Source organism: Heterodontus francisci, chromosome 1, assembly GCF_036365525.1.
Source record: "Heterodontus francisci isolate sHetFra1 chromosome 1, sHetFra1.hap1, whole genome shotgun sequence".
NCBI lineage: Eukaryota > Metazoa > Chordata > Chondrichthyes > Heterodontiformes > Heterodontidae > Heterodontus > Heterodontus francisci.
This window is the reverse complement of record NC_090371.1, coordinates 65,373,174-65,392,700: the sequence shown is the minus strand read 5'-3', so window position 1 is coordinate 65,392,700 and position 19,527 is coordinate 65,373,174. Positions and strand designations below refer to the sequence as shown.

The window sequence follows — 19,527 nt, the reverse complement described above, 5'->3', positions numbered from 1 at the left end:
CTCACCACTGACTTTGACTGAGTCCTAACCAGAGGAGTCTGCAATACCTCAGTGAACGAGGCCTGCACCATTGTTAAAAATTCCTCCTGGAAAACCAAGGTTTCAAAGTGAACTCTTTTTACAACAATCAGACTTAAATGTATGCTATCCTCTAATCACTATCTCTTCTTGTGTGTGTGCGCAAGTGCGTTGGTGAGGTTGAGAATATTTTCAGGTATTAATAATTTATCTTTCTTTTAATCCTACGAGAAAACCCATAATTTGTCTATTCATTTGACCACTAAAAACACTACACCACTTCGTCTCACACTCTGATGTATTATTCAGCCACACAGGCTCCCTTTGCAACCTAACAGTTATTCCCATGTCCAAAGTCTTTATCTCCATCAGTGCTTAAGCCACTGTACTGTCACTGTCTGTGCCCAGAAGTTGTACTCTGGCTCCGCACACACTCTGTTGGTAACTTCCCTGCCCGCTGTGGTCATGTCACAGAACAGGAATAGTTCAGTTTCTATGCCCAGTTTGTGTCGAGCTACCTAATCCCCATGGGGTAGTGGTACAAAAATCGCCATAGTCCTTCTTGGTTAGAAACAATGAAAATTATCTCCTGATCACTAGCCAGTGACTCCTGCTGAAAAGTGTGCATGCAAGAACAGAATTGAGCTTGTGTGAGATGCTGCTTCCACCGTTAAACACCCTGCCAGCAATGACCAGCTGGGCTCACACGAAGAATGGACTGCTTGGATGAAGCATTAGGAATCTAAAGGGTTCCAACTCCAAGCAACTGAGATGGGTGAAAAGGAAATTATACATTCCTGCAGTATCAAGAGTGGGGAGAAGGAACAAATAAAGAAACAGAGACACACAACATCAAAACAAAACTTTATTTTGTTTGCAGTTGTGGAATCAGCCAATATCCATTAACAATCAGTAGCAAGACCCTCTGTTGTAATCAACCTCGACAGCACAAAACAGGGAACACTGCCCTCAGTGAAATCACACATTTAATTTGAAAATGGTGAGTCGCTGGTCACCTGGGGCCTCCTCCTCCATTGTGCATGGGCTGTACAGAGGCAGAAGCTGATCTGTGAAATGGGCTCGAAAGACGTGAAGCATTTGCATTGTCTCAGCATCTAAGAATGATACCACCCCACCCTCATAGTCCACGTAGATACCAATCCGGCCAGGTTTGTGCTGGACCTCGAGCTGGATGTCAGTTTCATCGCAAGCCTCATAGCGGCAGCCATCTCGCAATGTCAAACACCAAACGCCCCTGGTGGGCTTGTAGATGACATCCCCATGACGGGGTACAGAGCTGTATGCAACTCCCAGATCCCATTTGGTCTTCTTGTTGATGGTCACTTCCCAGTAGTGTCTCCCCATTGAAAGCGCCTCAGCACCAAGAACACAAAGGCAGCTGTTGAATCGGCCATCTGTGTAAACAACTGGCAGAGCTTCACGACGAGGAATCACTGCCCGTCGGTTCGTCGAGATTTCAAGGTGAGGGTGAGCGGTCAAAGGGTCAAAGGTGTAAGCTTCAGGCACTGAAGGGAAAAACACAATAGAAATTAGTCAGCAAATATCAGAGTAAAAATAAGGATCTTGTTTAAAGGCCACTTTCACATAGTCCATATTCCCAACTGGAATTTGAAATGATGGATTCTACACTGAAGTCTATATTCCCTGTTGGACTGTGTGCTGAAGGGAGTTCTGATGCACTCTATGGAGTTAAAAATCCATCTTGGTGGTGGGTGGGGAGATTGTGAAAAATGGGAGATGTTGCATTGGCAGCCCGAGCTGTCCTCCACCCAACTTTCTTTTCCATTGACTTCAATTTAGCCTCATTTGTGCTGGATTGAAGTGCTGATGGGTGTTACACTGCTAACTGTAGATTCTATTTGAAGAAAATTTGTTGAATGTTTTTCAGTATTGAGCTACTGCAACTCTACCAGAGTGAGTGGCGAGGGTGGCCTGAAGAGGAGGCTGGTAGAATTCTCACCAGAAGCAACTGGGATTAAAAATCATTTAATTACCTGTTTGAATTATTTGCAACATCTTCTTCCAAACTCTGTATTGCAGCGGGCCACAGAATTTCTCAGCCTGAAAACGTACAATGGGGTCATTCGCAGTTTCACAAGGGCGACTGGGTCTGCAATGAAACAATTAGTTGATTCATGCTACATAAAACATGGGAATAACTTGAATGAGACACATGCGGAGAAACTGAGGAAGAGAGAGAGATAGAGGGTATAAGAGAGAATGACAGATAGAGAGGAGACTGAAATAGGCCGAGGCAGAAACACAGAGGGGAAAGTCAAAGGCTGTAGGAACACAGAGAGAAAAGCAAAGTACATACGGACAGGCAGATAACAAATGGACAGGAAGACAGATGGTAAAAGAGACAGAGATAGACACAAACAGAAAGAGATGAAACTGAAATGAAACAAAATGCAGAGGTTATATTTTAATCTCACCCATCAGAGGAAATGTTCAGCACCTGAAACAGAAAAAAAATAAATTGAGAGAAGTGGGAGTGAAATATCGGATAAGTCTGGTCTCTGCACCATCTCCTGACTGAGCCTTCTCAGACATCCCCATCCCCATTAACCACCCGAGAGCAGCAACTGACTGAAACATAGCATGATGCTGCCTGATGAAAAGTGTAAGAAACATTCAGTGTTATTTAGCCTGCAACTAAAATCTAGCCCAGAGAGAATTAAAATCTCTTCACTCCGATGGGGGACCAAGTGGGATAGTCAAATCTTTTTCTTTCATATATTTTATCCTTAATAAATGTTTATGGACAATTCTGGCAAGGCTGCCAATCCCTAGTTCCCCGAGGGTGGGGGGAATTGTTTGGCGGGCAGGGGGTGGCAGGGGAATGGTGTCCTTCTCCTTGAACTACAGGATTCCTTGTGCTTCCACAATTGCATTGGATTGGAAATTTCAGGTCATTAACCCAGTGAGGATGAAGGGACGATGATTAATATCCAAGTCAGAATGCTGCGTGACTTGGAGAGGATGGTGTTCTGACAACACCCGAGATTTGGGCTCAAATTCAGCCTAGGCAAAAGGGGTGAGGGTCTCCTTTCTCTGTTGGTGCAAAGAGTCAGATGTTGACATTTCATCTCTTGAATGGGGGACATAATTCTGTTCAAGCCAAATTCTAATATCAGAGGTGCCTCTCCATTCCCAGGAGTAACTCAATGCAGAAGCAATGTTTGATACCAAACAAAACAGCAGGTGGAGAAAGACATAAAACATTTTGTTTCATTTCTTTTGGTGAATGGGTAAAAGGGGGCAGAAAGAAAAGAGACATCTGCCCTCAGGCCCATAATTGGTTACCTTCAAGACATCACTCAAGTTGGTCGTCTGCAGCCCTGCATTAAGGGGATCCACCAGCATTCTCAGACGTTCAGCCCTGTGCAAGCATTCCGTCTTCAGCCTGCCCAGCTCCTCCAAGGTGTGTTGTTTCTCAGTGGCTATCCATTCCATCAAAGCTTTCTCCTCAGAGTCTAGGAAGCTCCGTAAAGCAGCAAAATCTTCTCGCACCTGCTGCTGGAGCACCTCAGCTTCTTCCTGGATAAGGAATGGCAAAATTCACAATTTAGGCTTGATGCGAGGAACAAGTATTCAAATACACCAGAGGAATTTTTTTTATTTGTTCATGGAATGTAAGTGATGCTGGTAAGGCTAGCATTTATTGCCCATCCCTAATTGCCCTGGAGAAGGTGGTGGTGAGCTGCCTTCTTGAACTGCTGCAGTTCATCTGGTGCAGGTACACCCAGAGTGCTGTTAGGAAGGAGTTCCGGATTTTTGAACCAGCAACAGTGAAGGAATGGCAATACAGTTTCAAATCAGGATGGTGTGTGGCTTGGAGGGGAACTTTCAGGTGGTGGTGTTCCCATGCGTCTGCTGCCCTTGTTCTTCTAGGTGGTCGAGGTTGTGGGTTTTGAAGGTGCTGTCAAAGGAGGCTTGATAAGTTGCTGCAGTGCATCTTGTTCTTTTTCCCAACCTAAGTAGGCCTTTAGTCTGGAATCAGATGTAGGCCAGACCAGCAGATTTCTTTCCCTAAAGGACATTAGTGAACCAGATGGTTTTTTACAACAATCAACAATGGTTTCATGGTCACCATTAGACTATCTTATAATTCCAGATTTTTATTTATAAATTGAATTCAAATTTCACCATCTGCTGTGGTGGGATTCAAACCCATGTCCCCAGAACATTAGCCTGGGTTCTGGATTTCTAATCCAGTGACATTACCACTACGCCACCACTTCCCCTCCCCTAGTGCTGCTGGAGCTGCACCCATCCAGACAAGTGGAGAGTATTCCATCACACTCCTGACCTGTGCCTTGTGGACAGGTTTTGGGAATTCAGGAGGTGGGTTACTCGCCACAGAATTCCCAGCCTCTGACCTGCTCTTGTAGCCACAGTATTTATATTGCTGGTCCAGTTATTCCGCAGGATATTGATGGTGGGGATTCAGCGATGGTAATGGCGTTGATTGTCAAGGGAAGATGGTTAGTTTCTTTCTTGTTGGAGATTATTATTGACTGGCACTCCTGTGGCAGGAATGTTACTTTCCATTTATCAGTCCAAGGCTGAATGTTGTCCAAGTCTTGCTGCATATGGACACGGAATGCTTCAGTATCTGAGGAGTTGCAAATGGTACTGAACATCATACAATCATCAGCAAACGTCCCCATTTCTGACCTTATGATGCAGAGAAGGTCACTGATGAAGTAGCTGAAGATGGCACCCCCTGATTCCTATTGACTTCAATTTTGCTAGGGCTCACTGATGTCACACTTGGTCAAATGCTGCCTTGATGTCAAGGGCAGTCACTGTCACCTCGGGCGGCACAGTGGCGCAGTTGTTAGCACCGCAGCCTCACAGCTCCAGGGACCCGGGTTCGATTCTGGGTACTGCCTGTGCGGAGTTTGCAAGTTCTCCCTGTGACTGCGTGGGTTTTCGCCGGGTGCTCCGGTTTCCTCCCACCGCCAAAGACTTGCAGGTGATAGGTAAATTGGCCATTGTAAATTGCCCCTAGTGTAGGTAGGTGGTCGGGAATATGGGATTACTGTAGGGTTAGTATAAATGGGTGGTTGTTGGTCGGCACAGACTCGGTGGGCCGAAGGGCCTGTTTCAGTGCTGTATCTCTAAATAAAATAAAATAATGGTTGGGCCTAGGACACTATCTTGAGGAACTCCTGCAGTGATGTCCTGAGACTGAGACGATTGGCCTCCAACAATCATAACCATCTTCATTTGTGCTAGGTATGGCTCCAACCAGCAGATAGTTTTCCCCCTGATTCCCATTGACTTCAATTTTGCTAGGGCTCACTGATGTCACACTTGGTCAAATGCTGCCTTGATGTCAAGGGCAGTCACTGTCACCTCACCTCTGGAATTCAGTTGTTTTGTCCATGATTTGACCAAGGCTGTATTGAAGTCTGGAGCTGAGTGGCCCTAGCGGAACCCAAATTGAGCATTGATGAGCAGGTTATTGATGAGCAAGTGCCCCTTGATAGCACTGTCGACTTCACTTCCATCACTTTGCTGATGATTGAGAGTGGACTGATTGGTCGTAGACTGATTAGCCGGATTGATCTCTCATTGCCTCAGTGACCCAACGTTGTTGGTCCAGTCAATCTCCTGCCCCCTCCCCCAAGTGAAAATAATGTGACAAACTCTCCCCTACAATGTTACAGTGGCTGAATACCCCACCTAAGAGCCACATATAGCAGGAAGTTTCCAGGGTCCATCCCTGGTCTCTGCTGATTTAGCTGATCTCAGCTGGGCCATGAGGTAGGACATTATAATAGTCTGTGCGCCTTGGTATTAGGGGAGGAGGAGAAAAGTCAGCCAGCATTCCTGTTCCTAATTACTGCAGGAAAATGTGTGAGAAACTCAGCTGTAAGCCCCCCCCCCACTTACAGTCAAATATCCTGCTGCTACCCATTATCTGGGTTCATGTGAAGAATGGACCACTTGGCTGACGTACTGAAGGGTGGCCTGCACACATGGAAGCTGTACCTGGAATATTCAGGAGAGAGACAATTTACCTGTGTGCTTCCAGAATTACTCACCTGGGCTGCTTTTGTGTTTCGCTCAATCTCTTCCAATCTTGACGTCTGCTCCAAGCTCTCTGCCTCTAACTCCACCAAGCGTGCAGACAGCAATTTCTGTTTAAAACAAAAATATTGCTTGAAAATGCTGTTGGGGAAGAACATTACCAGCAAACACTGGGGACAGGCCACAAACAGCTGCTGAAAAACAGATCCAGTTCTATCCCTAGGTTGTACTGAATTACCAGATCTCACCCGATGTCATACTAATCCTGAGGAGCAGAGAAGGCCGAGATTTCATCACCAGCCTGTGCCGAGTAATCTGATCATCCCTGGTATTGTACTGAGCACCACAGAGCAGGAGGGCCAGATTCCAATCCTGGTGAAGAATGGACCCTTTGGGTGAGGTACTAAGGGTGGCCTGCACATATGGAACCTGTACTACTTTAGGAGGGGACTAGTTACGGAGTCCTCAGGCACTTTGATGCAGGGATACAAAAAGCTGAATTAGTTCTAGTGGTATGGTGCTACAATCGGCTATGTCAGGATGATATATCAATATCTATATTGATATATCCCTTCAGCATCATTGGATCAATATCTTGGGTTACTATTTCCTAACAAAATGGAAGCACTATTGCCATGCCATAACAACTGTAATGGTTCATGGAGCATGTTCACCACAACTTTTTCAGGACATCCAGGAATGGGAAATGAATGTAGCCTTTCCAAAATTGCCCACATCCAGCGGGTTACAGGTAGCGGGAGGAAGTTGTGGCGTTTAAGGCAGAAGGCAAGTGGAGCTTGTTAGACAGGATGCTAGTGTCTCATGTTTTTTTTGCACGGACGGGAGAGAGTGAGGGAGTTAGGTGTAATTTTGGGGCACATGTTGCAAAATAGCTCTCAAAAACACAGCCTACAGCAAACGAAGGACTTCTGGAGAAAGTTAAAGGCATGAGGTTGATTTTTTTTGAAGGGGCTGAGATCTCTGCCTTAATTGTGCGAGCTGAAAACACTATTAGCTGAGTTTGATATTGTTGTGTGTTAGTGAACACACTATTAGATTTTCCATTGTAGGTTACTACAGGTCATTAGATAAACACCTCAAAGGAGGTTAAAAACAACAGACCCAAAATTCCAGTCCAGGCCACTGTAGCAGATCTCCAATCACAAGACCAGAATATGGGGCTGAACCAGGTGCTCCTGGATTCCACCCTATTTGGAAGGAGGCCATAGTTGGATATTCCGCCTACCCCCCTGACAGTCATGGGAGTTCATCAGAGGGGGTTCCTGAGCTATCCAAGCAATTCCACTCTTAAAAGCCCTCAGTGGGGCACACCAGCTGAGGCCCTAGAAAAAGGATCTGACCCTGGGCAGAAGTAAGGTAATTAATCCCAGAAGACTCCCCATTGGAGCTGTAGGTCCCACGGAAATACATCGTCATGGGCCCTGAGAAGAGCCCCAAATGGATCTGCATTGTGTCAGGACAGGTGCTCTTCTTGCGACTTTACAGGTTTAATGTGCCTGTCCTGCACATGCTAATGACTGAGTTTCTGAGATTTGGGACAGAGTTAATGCCCATGGTTGCAAGGAGTTCCATACTTCCACTCTTCTGGTGGTGGAGCAGGCATACTGGAATTTTTGCTGCGACATATACAAGAAACTATATAAAAAAGATAAATCAACCTCTACACTGTCCCATCAAATACTCCCAGGGCAAAAAGCAAAATACTGTAGATGTGGATATCTGAAATAAAAACAGAAAATAATGAAACACTCAGCATGCCAGACAGCAAGTGTGGAGAGAGAAACATAGGGTTAACATTTAAGATCTGATGGAAGATCATCAACCTGAAACGTTAATCGTATGTTTCTCTCTTTGCAGATGCTACCTGACCTGTTTACTGTTTTCAGCATTTTCCATTTTTATTAAAGGCACAGCACAACCTAGATTGAGTAAAGCTTCCCTTACACAGATGCATTTAAATTCTTCCAGGTTAGGTACAGTATGGATTAGATACAGAGTAAAGCTCCCTCTACACTGCCCCAACAAACACTCCCTGCCCCAATAACTACTTTATACAACAGTGCTAAGGTTGAGTGCGGCCTTAGCTTGCAGCACAAAACAAGCTGAGTTGGCAGTTCTGAGCATGCAAAGTAATTAACCCTCCCCACTTTCCATATTGCATTCTACAGCAAGATGGGGATACACTGAAAAAGAAAGACTTTCATGGCACCAGACGTCCCAAAGTGCATCAATAGGAAAAAAAATCAAAATTAAAATAGACCTGACTCTGAACTATCTCATTTTTTTGGACTTTTTTAACTATAATTTTGTCAGTAAAACAAACTTCAAATTAAGATGCGTAGAATTAGGACAATTTTTTTGGCTACTGATTCTCATGATTAAAAAAAGCTTCCAAAAGCACATTCAGAATAATTTATTGTCTCAGCTATATTAGAAACATTAATGGCTGCAACCATAAAACCTGTTCCTTGAACGACAGGGATTATCTACAACGGTGGTGTAGCTATATCACTTGAACAGATTTATTTAGAGCATTAGGGCAGGGCTGACAGCTACTGCCACCTTCTCTGTACATTCAACTTTATTTCATTCATTGTACGTGAAACATTTTCAGACCTTTCCAAGAGATGTAAAATATATTTGGAAACATATTGCTGCTTCTTTTTAGTCTCTGAATCAAAATCCTGGAACTCCCTCCCTAACAGCACTGTGGGTGTACCTACACCCCATGGACTGCAGCAGTTCCAGAAGGTGGCTCACCACCACCTTCTCAAGGGCAATTAGGGATGAACAATAAATGCTGGCCTTGCCCGCAATGCTCACATCCCATGAATGAATAAAAAATGTACATGGCACTAAATAAACTCCAGCTCTTTGTGTGCAGTGACCCACCTTTAGATCACTTAACGCCTCTTCTACCGCCACTACCTTGTGCTCTCGGTGGGAGCCCGTAATCGCACACTTGCTGCAGATTCTCAGTCTCTCCACCCTGCAGAAATAGAGCAGCTTCTTGCCGTGTTCAGTGCACCTCCCAACCTCCCCACTGGCATTTTCTTTCTCCTCCATCCTCCAGCTCCGTCTCGAATTACAGACTTTTGCCAAACACAGATTTTTTAAAAAAGTTGTCTACTCCTTTTATAAAACAAAAGTGACGCCTCAATACGGAAGCGGTACATTTTATGGAAAGTCCCAGTCTATGATCTGATCGACAACAGAGTTATCCAACCATAAGCCACGTTGCCTAATAAGGGAAATGTGATGACAGCGACAGCAGTCAATGATATTGAAGCAGGAGAGTCTTCCTCAATTATCTGGACTATGTTTGAAGAGTTAGGGCACTGTATTCACCTCCCAGTGTTGCTAATGGGAATAAACCATTTCACAATCCAGGACAGTGCACTCCTGATAAATCAAAATCATTTTATGTATTAAACATATTGAATAATCGATGATTTGCATTAACAGCAAAATAACAGGGAAGTGAGAATTTCGTGCTAGGAAATTGATTTAGCAACTTTGAATTAAGAGCAGTAGACTGTATTCATCCAAAAAGTAGAGGAAGAGAGAAAGAAGAGATAGAAAGAAACAGATTCTTTGTATCTTGTCCAGGAGGGTTAGAGGACCTTCTCCATATATGGGAGTCTGAGAGATGGGTTATGGGAGCCTCATCAAATATGGGAGTGCGACGCAGGGAATTTAGATAACCCTTCATGCATAGAGATCTGTGAAAGAAGTGTATGGGATCTTTCCCAGATTCAAGAATTTGGAGAGCTGTTAGAGGAGCCTCCTCAGAAACAGCCTTGGTGTCATATCTGACCTCGAGATGAGCTTCCTAAAAATATCCGCCTGCTTCGGCTCATCTGCTGCTGAAACCCTCATCCATGCCTTTTCTACATTTCCTACACTCTCAACAGTGGCTGCGCTTCAAAAGTACTTCATTGGCTGTAAAGCACTTTGGTAAGTCTGGTGATCGTGAAAGGCACTATATAAATGCTAGTCTTTTCTTTCTCTTTGTTCCTTGTAGACATGACTATTCCAATGCATTCCTGGCCAGTTTCCTACATTCTGCCATTCGTAAACTTGAAGTCATCCAAAACTCTGTGGCCTGGGTCCTTATTCGTGCCAAGTCCCATTCACCCATCACCCCTGTACTCGTTGATCTACATTGGTTCCTGGTCAAGCAACGCTTCAATTTAAAAATTATCATCCTTGTTTTTAAGTCCCTCCATGGCCTTGCCCCTCCCTATCTCTGTAATCTCCACCAGCCCCGCAACTCTCTCAGATATGTGCGCTCATCTAATTCCAACCACTTCTGCATCCCTGATTTGAATTGCTCCACCATTGGTGGCTGTGCCTTCAGCTGCCAAGGCCCTAAGCTCTGGAATTCCTTCCCTAAACCTCTCTGGCTCTTTACTTCTCTTTCCTACTTCAAGATGCTCCTTAAAACCTAATTCTTTGACAAAGCTTTTGGCCATCTGCCCTAATATCACCTTATATGACTCGGTCAAATCTTGCTTTAAAACACTTCTGTGAAGCACCTTGGGAGTAGTTGTTGTTATTGAAGTATGAGAAAGGGGTTAAAGAAGCTTTCCAGATACAGGTTATGTGAAAGAAGGGGTAGAGAAGCCACCCCACAGACAAGAGCATGTAGAGGGAATATCTCAGATATCTTCATAGGGAGTTTTGGTTTTCTCAGTTTTGGGAGATTCTGACATGTATGTGTGAGGGATAGAAAATTGAAGTTTGACTGCAAAGCCGGATAGGCCTCATCACCCTAATTTCTCCATTATTTCTGCTATCTTGCTCAATTTGCAGCAAGACAGTGGAGTAAAAGTCAAACTATTTTCGCAGCTTTACTGACATCATTCACTCCCCCAAGTATTCCTTACATGCTTACATTGTGCAATGCACAGCCTGCTGCCCAATATCTAGGTAAATTATAGTGTGACCTATGGAGCACAACAAAGAACCCTTTCTCTGTACACTAGCTGTTGGAATATATAAGGTGTTGTCCTATAAATTCACCGCTCTTCGAGAGAAGATACCCTTAGCGGATACAAACATACAAATTAGGAGCAAGAGTAGGCCACTTGGCCCGTTGAGCCTGCGCTGCCATTCAACAAGATCCTGGCTGATCTGATTGTAACCTCAACTCCACATTCCCGCCTACCCACAAAAGTCAGGTCGGACAGGCTAGACTTATATCCACTGGAGTTTAGAAGAGTAAGAGTCAACCTGATTGAAACATATAAGATCCTGAGGGTTCTTGACAGGGTGGATGTGGAAAGGATGTTTCCTCTTGTTGATAGAATCTAGAACTTGGGGTCACTGTTTAAAAATGAGGGGATGCCCATTTAAGACAGAGATGAGGAGAAATTTTTTCTTTGGAACTCTCTTCCTCAAAAGGCAGTGGAAGCAGAGTCTTTGAATATTTTTAAGGCAGAAGTAGATAGATTCTTGATAAGCAAGGGGGTGAAAGGTTATTGGGGGTAGGCAGGAATGTGGAGTTGAGGTTACAATCAGATCTGAAGACTCAATCTCTGAACCAGTAAGTGCTATAGGAACAGGACTAGGCCATTCAACCCCCAAAGCTGCTCTTCCATTCAGTTATGACTGATCTGTATCTGAACTCCATTTATCCACCTTGGTTAACCAACAAACATACATCAATCGCGGTTTTAAATTTTCAATTGATTTAGCCTTAACAGCTATTTGGTATAATGAGTTCCAGATTGCCATTACATTTTGTATGAAGACATGCTTCCTGTCATCACTACTGAACAGCCTAGCGCTATGTTTAAAGTTAAACTCCCTATATCATCTTAAACCCTTCGATTAGATCATCCCTTAATCTTCTATAGTCAAGAGAATACAAGCCTTATCTATGCAGCCTGTCCACATAATTTAACCCTTTTAGCCCCGATATTACTCTGGTGAATCTGTGTTGCGCCTCCTCCAATGTCATATATCCATTCCTGAGGTGTGGTGCCCAGAACTGAACGTAATACTCCAGCTGCTGTCTAACCAGAGCTTTATACACTTGTAACTACCCTGAGGCACAGTGTGGCTTTCGTGCAGAGAGATCGACTATTGACATGCTGTTCTCCCTTCGTCAGATACAGGAGAAATGCCGTGAACAACAGATGCCCCTCTACATTGCTTTCATTGATCTCACCAAAGCCTTTGACCTCGTCAGCAGACGTGGTCTCTTCAGACTACTAGAAAAGATCGGATGTCCACCAAAGCTACTAAGTATCATCACCTCATTCCATGACAATATGAAAGGCACAATTCAACATGGTGGCTCCTCATCAGAGCCCTTTCCTATCCTGAGTGGTGTGAAACAGGGCTGTGTTCTCGCACCCACACTTTTTGGGATTTTCTTCTCCCTGCTGCTTTCACATGCGTTCAAATCCTCTGAAGAAGGAATTTTCCTCCACACAAGATCAGGGGGCAGGTTGTTCAACCTTGCCCGTCTAAGAGCGAAGTCCAAAGTACGGAAAGTCCTCATCAGAGAACTCCTCTTTGCTGACGATGCTGCTTTAACATCTCACACTGAAGAATGCCTGCAGAGTCTCATCGACAGGTTTGCGTCTGCCTGCAATGAATTTGGCCTAACCATCAGCCTCAAGAAAACGAACATCATGGGGCAGGATGTCAGAAATGCTCCATCCATCAATATTGGCGACCACGCTCTGGAAGTGGTTCAAGAGTTCACCTACCTAGGCTCAACTATCACCAGTAACCTGTCTCTAGATGCAGAAATCAACAAGCGCATGGGTAAGGCTTCCACTGCTATGTCCAGACTGGCCAAGAGAGTGTGGAAAAATGGCGCACTGACACGGAACACAAAAGTCCGAGTGTATCAGGCCTGTGTCCTCAGTACCTTGCTCTACGGCAGCGAGGCCTGGACAACGTATGCCAGCCAAGAGCGACGTCTCAATTCATTCCATCTTCGCTGCCTTCGGAGAATACTTGGCATCAGGTGGCAGGAATATATCTCCAACACAGAAGTCCTTGAAGCGGCCAACACCCCCAGCTTATACACACTACTGAGTCAGCGGCGCTTGAGATGGCTTGGCCATGTGAGCCGCATGGAAGATGGCAGGATCCCCAAAGACACATTGTACAGCGAGCTCGCCACTGGTATCAGACCCACCGGCCGTCCATGTCTCCGTTATAAAGACGTCTGCAAACGCGACATGAAATCGTGTGACATTGATCACAAGTCGTGGGAGTCAGTTGCCAGCATTCGCCAGAGCTGGCGGGCAGCCATAAAGACAGGGCTAAATTGTGGCGAGTCGAAGAGACTTAGTAGTTGGCAGGAAAAAAGACAGAGGCGCAAGGGGAGAGCCAACTGTGCAACAGCCCCAACAAACAAATTTCTCTGCAGCACCTGTGGAAGAGCCTGTCACTCCAGAATTGGCCTTTATAGCCACTCCAGGCGCTGCTTCACAAACCACTGACCACCTCCAGGCGCGTATCCATTGTCTCTCGAGATAAGGAGGCCCAAAAGAACATAAGTTGTATTCCAGCCTCTTTGAGATAATGGCTAACATCCCATTAGCTAATGTTTAAATCTGTTTAAAAAAGGAGGAAGGAATAGCCCTGGTCAGCCAAACCTCAGTGGCGGGCAAATTATTAGAAAAGGTTCTGAGAGACAGTATAAATTGCCATTTAGAAAGGCACGGATTAGTCAAGGACCGTCAACATGGATTTGTTAAGGGAAGGTCGTGCCTGACTAACATGATTGAATTTTTTGAGGAGGTACCGAGAGTCAATGATGTTGTTGTCGTCTACATGGATTTTAACAAGGCTTTTGACAAGGTCCCACGTGGCAGACTGGTCAGGAAATTAAAAACTCATGGGATCCAAGGGAAAATGGCAAATTGGATCCAAAATTAGCTCAGTGGCAGGAAGCAAAGATTAATGCTTGACAGATGTTTTTGTGACTGGAAGACTGTTTCCTGTGGGGTTCCTCGGGGCGAGTACTGGGTCCCTCATTGTTTGTGGTATACAAGCAACGGTTTTGACTTAAATGGTCAGGTGGGCAAAAGAGTGGGAAATTGAATTCAATCTGGACAGGTGTGAGGTAATGGGGAGGGCAAACAAGGCAAGGGAATACAAAATAAATTGTAGGATACTGTGAAGTGTAAAGGACCAGAGGGACCTTAAGAGGTCATGTCCACAAATCCCTGAAGAAAGCAGGACGGTAGATAAGATGGTTAAGAAGGCATATGGGATATTTTCTTTTATTGATCTAGGCACAGAATGCAAGAAATGTGTGCAACTGCTGTGTGGTAATCATTTGAGACAGTGAGTGACTGAATAAAAGCAAGACAAAATGCTAATTTCCAAGAATGTTAAGGTATTTTGCCTCTGGCACCCCAGGGTTTGGGTTCCGCCAGGGCCACTCAGCTCCTGACCTCATTACAGCCTTGGTTCAAACATGGACAAGAGAGCTGAACTCCAGAGGTGAGGTGAGAGTGACTGCTCATGACATCAAGGCAGCATTTGACTGATTATGGCATCAAGGAGCCCTAGCAAAACTGGAGTCAATGGGAATCGGGGAAAACTCTCCGCTGGTTGGAGTCAAACCTAGCGCAAAGGAAGATGGTTGTGATTGTTGGAGGTTAATCATCTCAGCTCCAGGACATCACTGCAGGAGTTCTTCAGGGTAGTGTCCTAGGCCCAAACATCTTCAGCTGCTTCATTAATGACCTTCCTTCAATCAGAAGTGGGGATGTTTGTTAATGATTGCACAACGTCCAGCACCATTTGTGACTCCTCCGATACTGAAGCAGTCCGTGTAGAAATGCAGCAAGACCGAGACAAATTCCAGGCTTGGGCTGATAATTGGCAAGTAACATTCGCACCACACAAGTGCCAGGCAATGAGCATCTCTAACAAGAGAGAATCTAACCATCTCCCCTTGACATTCAATGCCATTACGATCACTGAAACCCCCACTATCAACATCCTGGGGGTTACCATTGACCAGAAACGGAACTGGAGTAGCCATATAAATACTGTGGCTACACGAGCAGGTCAGAGGCTAGGAATCCTGTGGCGAGTAACTCACCTCCTGACTCCTCAAAACCTGCCCACCATCTACAAGGCACAAGTCCGGAGTGCGATGGAATACTCTCCACTTGCCTGGATGGGTACTACTCCAACAACACTCAAGAAGCTCGACAGCATCCAGGACAAAGCAGCCTGCTTGATTGGCACCCCATCTACAAATATTCACTCCCTTCACCACCGACGTACAGTGGCAGCAGTGTGTACCATCTACAAGATGCACAGTAGCAATGCACAAAGGCTCCTTCGACAGCACCTTCCAAACCCGCGACCTCTACCACCAAGGACAAGGGCAGCAGATGCATGGGAACACCACCACCTGCAAGTTCCTCTCCAAGCCGCACAGCATCCTGACTTGGAACTATATCACCATTCCTTCAGTGTCACTGGGACAAAGTCCTGGAACTCCCTTCCTAACAGCACTGTGGATGTACCTACCCCTTATGGACTGCAACGGTTCAAGAAGGCAGCTCACTACTGCCTTCTCAAGCGCAATTAGGGATGGACAATAAATGCTGGCCTTGTCAGCGACACCCGTATCCCACGAATAAAAAAGCAACTGAACTCTCTAAAATCTATTAATGGACTGTACATGATTAAAAATGAGTGCCCCAAACGATATTCAAATTGATATATAGGCCTATGGGCAATGCTGACAAGGTTTTTTTTGCCCATCCATAATTGCCTTGAAAAGAACAAAGAACAGTACAGCACAGGAACAGGCCATTCGGCCCTCCAAACCTGCGCCGATCTTGATGCCTGCCGAAACTAAAACCTTCTGCACTTCTGGGGACCGTATCCCTCTATTCCCATCCGATTCATGTATTTGTCAAGATGCCTCTTAAATGTCGCTATTGTACTGGCTTCCACCACTTCCCCCGGCAGCAAATTCCAGGCACTCACCACCCTCTGTGTAAAGAGCTTGCCTCGCACATCCCCTCTAAACTTTGCCCCTCTCACCTTAAACCTATGTCCCCTAGTAACTGACTCTTCCACCCTGGGAAAAAGCTTCTGACTATCTACTATGTCCATTCCGCTTATAACTTAAACCTCTTTCATGTCGCCCCTCCACCTCCGTCGTTCCAGTGAAAACAATCCGAGTTTATCCAACTTCTCCTCATAGCTAATGCCCTCCAGACCAGGCAACATCCTGGTAAACCTCTTCTGTACCCTCTCCAAAGCTTCCACGTCCTTCTGCTAGTGTGGCGACCAGAATTGCATGCAATATTCTAAGTGTGGCCTAACTAAAGTTCTGTACAGCTGCAGCATGACTTGCCAATTTTTATACTCTATGCCCCGACCGATGAAGGCAAGCATGCCGTATGCCTTCTTGACTACCTTATCCACCTGCGTTGCCACTTTCAGTGACCTGTGGACCTGTACGCCCAGATCTCTCTGCCTGTCAATACTCCGAAGGGTTCTGCCATTTACTGTATACTTCCCACCTGCATTAGACCTTTCAAAATGCATTACCTCACATTGTTCTGGATTGGGCAGCACAGTGGCGCAGTGGTTGGCACCGCAGCCTCACAGCTCCAGCGACCCAGGTTAAATTCTGGGTACTGCCTATGTGGAGTTTGCAAGTTCTCCCTGTATCTGCGTGGGTTTCCTCTGGGTGCTCAGGTTTCCTCCCATATGCCAAAGACTTGCAGGTTGATAGGTAAATTGGCCATTATAAATTGCCCCTAGTATAGGTAGGTGGTAGGGAAATAGAGGGACAAGTGGGGATGTGGTAGGAATATGGAATTAGTGCAGGATTAGTATAAATGGGTGGTTGATGGTCGACACAGACCTGGTGGGCCGAAGGGCCTGTTTCAGTGCTGTATCTCTTTTTTTTTTTTTTTGGGCCTCCTTATCTCGAGAGACAATGGATACGCGCCTGGAGGTGGTCAGTGGTTTGTGAAGCAGCGCCTGGAGTGGCTATAAAGGCCAATTCTGGAGTGACAGGCTCTTCCACAGGTGCTGCAGAGAAATTTGTTTGTTGGGGCTGTTGCACAGTTGGCTCTCCCCTTGCGCCTCTGTCTTTTTTCCTGCCAACTACTAAGTCTCTTCGACTCGCCACAATTTAGCCCTGTCTTTATGGCTGCCCGCCAGCTCTGGCGAATGCTGGCAACTGACTCCCACGACTTGTGATCAATGTCACACGATTTCATGTCGCGTTTGCAGACGTCTTTATAACGGAGACATGGACGGCCGATGGGTCTGATACCAGTGGCGAGCTCGCTGTACAATGTGTCTTTGGGGATCCTGCCATCTTCCATGCGGCTCACATGGCCAAGCCATCTCAAGCGCCGCTGACTCAGTAGTGTGTATAAGCTGGGGATGTTGGCCGCTTCAAGGACTTCTGTGTTGGAGATATAGTCCTGCCACCTGATGCCAAGTATTCTCCGAAGGCAGCGAAGATGGAATGAATTGAGACGTCGCTCTTGGCTGGCATACGTTGTCCAGGCCTCGCTGCCGTAGAGCAAGGTACTGAGGACACAGGCCTGATACACTCGGACTTTTGTGTTCCGTGTCAGTGCGCCATTTTCCCACACTCTCTTGGCCAGTCTGAACATAGCAGTGGAAGCCTTACCCATGCGCTTGTTGATTTCTGCATCTAGAGACAGGTTACTGGTGATAGTTGAGCCTAGGTAGGTGAACTCTTGAACCACTTCCAGAGCGTGGTCGCCAATATTGATGGATGGAGCATTTCTGACATCCTGCCCCATGATGTTCGTTTTCTTGAGGCTGATGGTTAGGCCAAATTCATTGCAGGCAGACGCAAACCTGTCGATGAGACTCTGCAGGCATTCTTCAGTGTGAGATGTTAAAGCAGCATCGTCAGCAAAGAGGAGTTCTCTGATGAGGACTTTCCGTACTTTGGACTTCGCTCTTAGACGGGCAAGGTTGAACAACCTAAACCAAACTAAACTAAACTCCATCTGCCATTTCTCCGCCCAAGTCTCCAACCGATCTACATCCTGCTGTATCCTCTGACAATTCTCATCACTATCCGCAACTCCACCAACCTTTGAGTCATCCGCAAATTTACTAATCAGACCAGCTACATTTTCCTCCAAATCATTTATATATACTACAAACAGCAAAGGTGCCAGCAGTGATCCCTGCGGAACACCACTAGTCACATCCCTCCATTCAGAAAAGTACCCTACCACTGCTACCCTCTGTCTTCTATGACTGAACCAGTTCTGTATCCATCTTGCCAGCTCAGTTCTGATCCCGTGTGACTTCACCTTCTGTATCAGTCTGCCATGCGGGACCTTATCAAAGGCTTTACTGAAGTCCATATAGATAACATCCACTGCCCTTCCTTCATCAATCATCTTCGTCATTTCCTCAAAAAACTCAATCAAATTAGTGAGACACAACCTCCCTTTCACAAAACCATACTGTCTCTCGCTAATAGGTTTGTTTGTTTCCAAATGGGAGTAAATCCTGTCCCGAAGAATCCTCTCTACTAATTTCCCTACCACTGATGTAAGGCTCACCGGCCTTTAATTCCCTGGATTATCCTTGCTACCCTTCTTAAACAAAGGAACAACATTGGCTATTCTCCAGTCCTCTGGGACCTCACCTGTAGCCAATGAGGATGCAAAGATTTCTGTCAAGGCCCCAGCAATTTCTTCCCTTAGTATTCTGGGGTAGATGCCATCAGGCCCTGGGGACTTAGCTACCTTAATGCTTTGCAAGACACCCAACACCTCCTCCTTTTTGATAATGAGATGACTGAGACTATCTACACTCCCTTCCCTAGGCTCATCATGCACCAAGTCCTTCTCTGATGCAAAGTACTCCATTAGTACCTCGCCCATTTCCTCTGGCTCCACACGTAGATTCCTTTCTCTGTCCTTGGTGGTGGGCTTTTCTTTGTCATTGCAGTCTTTGGGGTTATGGTGTCTTACTACCCTCACCACTCCCTGGGTCCCAAATGGCATTAGGTAGAAAAGTCCAAGATATGGACGCAGCAATAAGGGAATGGTGATACATGTCCAGAAGCTGATCGTGTTCCACATTTTTGCTCTTGTGCTCCTCACTGATAGAAGGCACAGAGAGGAAGGCTCTGCCAAAGTACCCTTGGTGAGTTGCTGCAGTGTATCCTACAGATCATACCTACTGTAGCCACAGTCCACCAGTATGGAGAGGTAGATATTGAGTACAGTGGAAGGAGCACCAATCAAGTGCACTACTTTATGCTGGCTGGAATGGGTCTTTGTGATGTTGCAATTATACCCTAGTAGGCATGTTCAAGTATTCCACCATAGTCCTAATAGTGTCAATGGTGATTGGCTTACATTCTGACCCCTGAAAACCTTTCATTATAGAGTACTTAACATCTTCCCG

At 45.6% G+C, this 19,527-nt stretch overlaps 1 protein-coding gene across 2 annotated transcripts; it reads right to left on the bottom strand.

Moving 5' to 3' along the window:
• Positions 1–870: 870 nt before the first annotated feature.
• Positions 871–9,270, bottom strand: LOC137378804 (E3 ubiquitin-protein ligase TRIM62-like). 2 transcript variants are annotated; one of them, XM_068049246.1, is made up of 6 exons: positions 8,995–9,270; positions 6,096–6,191; positions 3,346–3,579; positions 2,475–2,497; positions 2,034–2,149; positions 871–1,544 (listed from the first exon to the last, which is right to left on the bottom strand). In XM_068049246.1, the coding sequence occupies exons 1-6, from the start codon at positions 9,166–9,168 to the stop codon at positions 997–999; spliced, it is 1,191 nt and encodes a 396-aa protein (XP_067905347.1). In that variant the 5' UTR covers positions 9,169–9,270; the 3' UTR covers positions 871–996. The 2 variants fall into 2 exon arrangements, with proteins under 2 accessions (XP_067905347.1, XP_067905427.1); XM_068049326.1 differs by having other exon boundaries at positions 9,031–9,270.
• Positions 9,271–19,527: the final 10,257 nt, after the last annotated feature.

What these genes read in the sequence shown, in the direction of transcription:
- LOC137378804 (XM_068049246.1), bottom strand. Translation starts at nt 9,168, where the DNA reads ATGGAGGAGAAAGAAAATGCCAGTGGGGAGGTTGGGAGGTGCACTGAA. An exon ending in GAAACACAAAAGCAGCCCAG is followed by an intron (nt 3,580 to 6,095) that starts GTGAGTAATTCT and finishes TTCCTTATCCAG; the next exon opens with GAAGAAGCTGAGGTGCTCCA. An exon ending in GTTGCAAATAATTCAAACAG is followed by an intron (nt 1,545 to 2,033) that starts GTAATTAAATGA and finishes TTTTCCCTTCAG; the next exon opens with TGCCTGAAGCTTACACCTTT.